Source organism: Nuphar pumila, chromosome 9 (genome assembly GCF_984573655.1).
Source record: "Nuphar pumila chromosome 9, dmNupPumi1.hap1.1, whole genome shotgun sequence".
Classification (NCBI taxonomy): Eukaryota; Viridiplantae; Streptophyta; class Magnoliopsida; order Nymphaeales; family Nymphaeaceae; genus Nuphar; species Nuphar pumila.
This window is the reverse complement of record NC_143257.1, coordinates 13,641,459-13,646,187: the sequence shown is the minus strand read 5'-3', so window position 1 is coordinate 13,646,187 and position 4,729 is coordinate 13,641,459. Positions and strand designations below refer to the sequence as shown.

The 4,729-nt window shown below is 40.0% G+C and overlaps 1 protein-coding gene across 1 annotated transcript; it reads right to left on the bottom strand.

The window, feature by feature from the left end:
* Positions 1 to 1,439: 1,439 nt before the first annotated feature.
* LOC149828444 (axial regulator YABBY 5-like) lies at positions 1,440 to 4,436 on the bottom strand. Its single transcript, XM_090016846.1, has 7 exons — positions 3,704 to 4,436; positions 3,167 to 3,262; positions 2,545 to 2,668; positions 2,402 to 2,450; positions 2,222 to 2,297; positions 2,037 to 2,105; positions 1,440 to 1,885 (listed from the first exon to the last, which is right to left on the bottom strand). The coding sequence occupies exons 1-7, from the start codon at positions 3,776 to 3,778 to the stop codon at positions 1,799 to 1,801; spliced, it is 576 nt and encodes a 191-aa protein (XP_089872972.1). The 5' UTR covers positions 3,779 to 4,436; the 3' UTR covers positions 1,440 to 1,798.
* Between the last annotated feature and the right edge of the window lie 293 nt (positions 4,437 to 4,729).

Here is a 4,729-nt window from a genome sequence, read left to right as displayed (position 1 = left end):
CTGATCAGACCGGTGACCTTCCGAGTGGGCGTTCTTTGGGAGCTAAGGCACTCAGTCGGGGTTTATTATCTAGGAGGGGAGGCCGGCCCATTAAGTGACTCTGCTCTTAGGCAGGTTCCTCGTCATCAAAATGAAAAAAAGAAAAAGCTGAAAACTTGAGGAGTCATTTGTTTCTCCCTGCAGAAAAGGAGAATCGGTGGAGACCTAAATCCCACCAAACCTTCCCTTGGGCGGAAAATGCCTCTCCAGGGGAGGTGTGACACGGGTTTCCATTGAAACCTTTTATTTTCGTGGAAAATGTGTGGGCTCCACTCGCTCCTTCCTGCTTGGTGTTTGTTTCAACCCAGGCGAAAGAACGCTACTTTCAGGTGAAACAAGCTTCCCATATGATAGTGGGGCATGAAACAAACGACTCATAAGATATTTAAGTTTTTTTTTTCTTTATAAATGTGGTGCGTTGTAGTTTTTCAAACAAATCCAACTCCATTGCTTACCTCGCTTAGCAAAGTAGCATGTTTACGGAAGGAAACAACCAAAGAAATGTTAATGATCATACTGGGTCTGTTTTACGACGCTCACAAGCTAGCGTCTTTTTCTTCCAGCTCAGGACAAGAAAATAAATACAAAAATATGGGTCACTATGCTTTGTATTGCGGCATCATCGAAGATTGATAAGATTTTTCCACTGTTTTGAGCGTCACGTAAATGTGCTGACGAGACAGCTCACGCCAAATCAAGGAAACGTAGTATTATTCCCTTTGACGAGACTAATATGGATCGTAATGTATACTTGCCTCAATCTTCTTGACAAATGTACAAAAAGAAATCAGTATTCCTGTAATTGTAACAGGTGACCAGTTTTAAGCATAAAAACCATCCGTGAGAATGAGTAATGCTCAGAGAAAATTGTGAGAGCTTGTACTCGTCTAATTGAACAAGGAAAATGAAAGTATTAACCAACATATCTATTAACATTTCACTACGTACGACAGAAGCACAGGAAGTTGTGAAAAAGTGTGCACCTAACTACGAGCAATTCGTGGAGAAATTTTGCATGCATAACCTGCAACATCAAATTCTTGAATGCCCAAAGACTTCATAGCAAAAGCAGGTTTCCCAATTCATGGGCAGTTTCATCAAGAGAATTTCAAGCTTTAGCATTCAGTCAAGAAGAAAATTTTGTACTCTCAAATGTTTTAGTCAAAATCAAATCAGAAATATTTCCAATAGTACATACAGATATAATAAAGAAATATGCCTTGATGATGGCTCATTATTGCTTCATAAAGAATATTAGTCTCAAAATTAATACCTAAAAGAAAAAATTTCCGAGTGAGACTTGAAAACCGACTCAATTTTGTCAAGTAATATCTATCTAAACAGACGATTGACCTGTAATCACCCAAACACGCACCCAGAAGTATGAAGCATCTGCAAACTTTTAACCCAGTTTCTGTCCGAGGACGGAGCAGATATTAATTGCTTGAAACTTTATGTTAAGGCCCTACGGACAGTTGGTTACAATTGGACTAGAATCACCAGTAGGCGACTTAATTTTCTGGTCTCATTCATCTCGAATACTTATAACGCTGACAAGCATGGTAGGTGTAATGTTTGTAGTACTTCCAACACACAAACATAAAAAACATGGTGTTCTTTTACTCGCAAAGCAAAAAAACTATCTAACACGATTTACTGAGTTCTTCGGTTTCTTTCCTTTACAGGAGAGATCACTTGTAGAAGATGATGAAGCTTTCGTTTCATTACGAGGGCAAGGCATGCTCAACTGTTAACTCATTTATTGCATAACGCTGCCTTTGTCACGAGTGGCTTGTCCGCGCCCTCCACACGAAACGCTAATTCTCCTCAGGTCCACTCTAGAATGCTACATGCAACAGTGTCGACGAAATCAGTTACTATGTATATCGACCTTCAAATTTTTTAGGCCATGATAAATTAAACAGAAATTTTCTCGATTCGGCGAGGGTTCCTCGTCATCAAAAAAGATAAATCAAACAGAAATAGGCCACCCTCACCTCATCAAACTTATCTTGCTTGTTGGTCTCCAGCATCAACCCAAAATGAATATGAGGGAAATGCGCCCACTAGCAATATTACAATGGTTATGTAAAGCAAAATGTGTTAGTCTCGATCGGTATGCAATGCGAGAAAGGAAGAGAACAAAGAGCTAGAGAAAGAAAGAAAGAAACAGTGCAGTCACGTTTTTAGCTGCGGTACTGAATGCCTCCCTGTGGCTTATCTCTGGGTTGCTTGCTTTGATCCTTTGAATCTCCTCTCTGAATGCCAAAAAAACCATAACAAAAATAAATTATCATGTGTATTTCCTCCCCTTAATATATATAAGAAAGAAAAAAGATGATATAACCAAATTCCAATTTACTTTATAAACTGATTGTAAGCAGAAGGGACCCGTTGCCTCTTTTCTGGTGCTGCAAAACAGTGGGAAGCGAGTTATGGGCAGGAAACTAATGGGCACAAGAAAAATGGGCGGAGGTATTGAAACAAACACGTAAGAAAACTCACGCCTGTTGACAGTGATGGTGTCCTCGTTTTGCTTTGGGGAAACCATGGCCATAGAGGAGACCTTGTTGCATTTGGAAGATGATGCAAAATCCAGCATGTAATCGTGGGGAACAAGGTTCTGCCCCTGTAAAAGTTAATGTATGAATACAAAACAATAAGAATGCCAAAAAGTAAATGAGAGCCGTCATCTTGTTTACATTGAAGTTATGAAATGACTGTTTACTACGAATGTCATATTGGCAAGAGAGAAGCAGTTTGTTTTTTTTCTTAATTAATTAAGAATGGACATGTTGACGTCTATCAATCAAATCAGCTACGAAAAGAAATCAGATCTGGTTGGCGTTTTTCCTTTTTCTTTTTTTTAGTGTCTTCCGATCTGCCCTCTTTCTTTTTTTTCTCTCTTACTCTTTCAGGTCCCCCGCCGATTGGACGGATCTAAGAGGAACATGCGGATTATAAACAGAAAAATAAGGTTTTCCTTTCTCTGCACAAGACGGCGGCTAAGGATGCAAGCCTGCCGATGTGATAGCTTGGAAAAGAACTTCATTCTCTCTCACTCTCTCTGAATGTGAAAAATAAGAATAATGAAAGAAAATTTGTCGATCGATGTATTGGAATATACCTGAAGCATGGCAGCCATGTTCACTGGCAGCAGATTGGTGCAATGTCCGCATCTAACAGTGACTATGTTGAACAAGCTGCTGCATGGAACGCTTACCTGCAACCAATTCGGAAGGCAAGGAAAGAAATGAAGAAAACCCTTAGATTGTCAAGGGGGTACAGTTCCAGACTTAAACCTATCTTTTCCTTTCAATCACCATCATCATCTTTACTAATTCTTCCAAACAAAAAGAAATCTCTCTCTCTCTCTCATGCACAGAAGTAGCCTGTTTATGCATACATGACTTGTCTTTGACATGAAAAAGGAGAAAAGACTCAATCGTATGAAGAGTGTGGAAAGAGACGTTACTATAAGCAAAAAAAAAAGAAAAGAATGAAAAGAAACAAGAGTTCAAGTTCATGAAAAAAACTCAAGTGATAATTTTTTGGCAAATCTGTGGCTAATAAAAGAAAACCATAATTTTCTTTATTCTCTTCCAACGAAAGAGTTAGCGTGCAAGAGGAAAAAAAGGGGTGGGGGAAAGAGAAGAATCGATACCGCAAGAATGGTGTTGCAAAAGTTGCAGTGGACATAGCACACTTGCTCAGAAGCGATGTCGATACAATTCGACATGTCCGTTAAAAGACAGGATGGTCCTGATGCAAACAGCGAACAACCAGAAGCTGAAAAAGAAAAGGGAAGCAGAAGAAAGAGGGCTTTAACAGGTTTCTAGAGAAACGGCAGGTCTGAGGAGGTATTTTTCTAAATTAAAAAGGTTATTCTCACAGAGAGAGAGGATCGACTAAATGAGAAAAAGAAAAGGGGGGGGGCTCTCAAAGGGTCAATGAAGCTAAAGAGGAGGAGAAAGAAGAGAAGAAGATAAATAGAGGAAGAGGGTGGTGCTGGCGCTGCTGCTGTTGCTGATGAAAAAGCAAGCGTGAAGCCCTATACATAGATCGCTCTGGCCGGGCGAAAAAACGAGATATCTTTCTTTTCTTTTCTTTTTGTTGGCGCTGGTGTACGAGAGAGAGAGAGAGATGGTGGTGGTAGGGTTAGGGGGAGGCTGTGGCAGAGAGGGCACTGGGGGCCGCAATTGCAGAGATAAGCGGTTTCCTTTGGCAAAGGAAAGCGGATTTTGTTTTAAGAAGCTGGTTTCCACATCAGGAGTAGTGGATGTTTTGGCGGTATTCCAAAGGAAAGCTGATGAGAGCCATTATGATTGAATGAGTGACCAACACTGTGGCAGTCCTACCCTTCCCCTTGCCTTCCTCTCTCTTCCCCCAAATCTCCTGGCGGGCGAGGGGGGCGATGTCTTTATTATTTATCTCTCTCTCTCTTCCTTGCGTTATTATTTTCACTTTTTTTTGTCCCATTTTCTTTATTTAATATTTCAGAATTGTTGATAAGAATGGTGACAAATAACAACTTGAAGGGGGTAAAGAAGAGGAGATTTTCTTGAAGTAAAAATAAAAAGAAAAATGCGATTTAAAATGGTACTTGCATTGCACATGTAAGCTGATAAATACATGTCCTTCTTTTGGATGACAAGGGGAAATCACTGATTTTTGAATGGCTGAGAGGAAT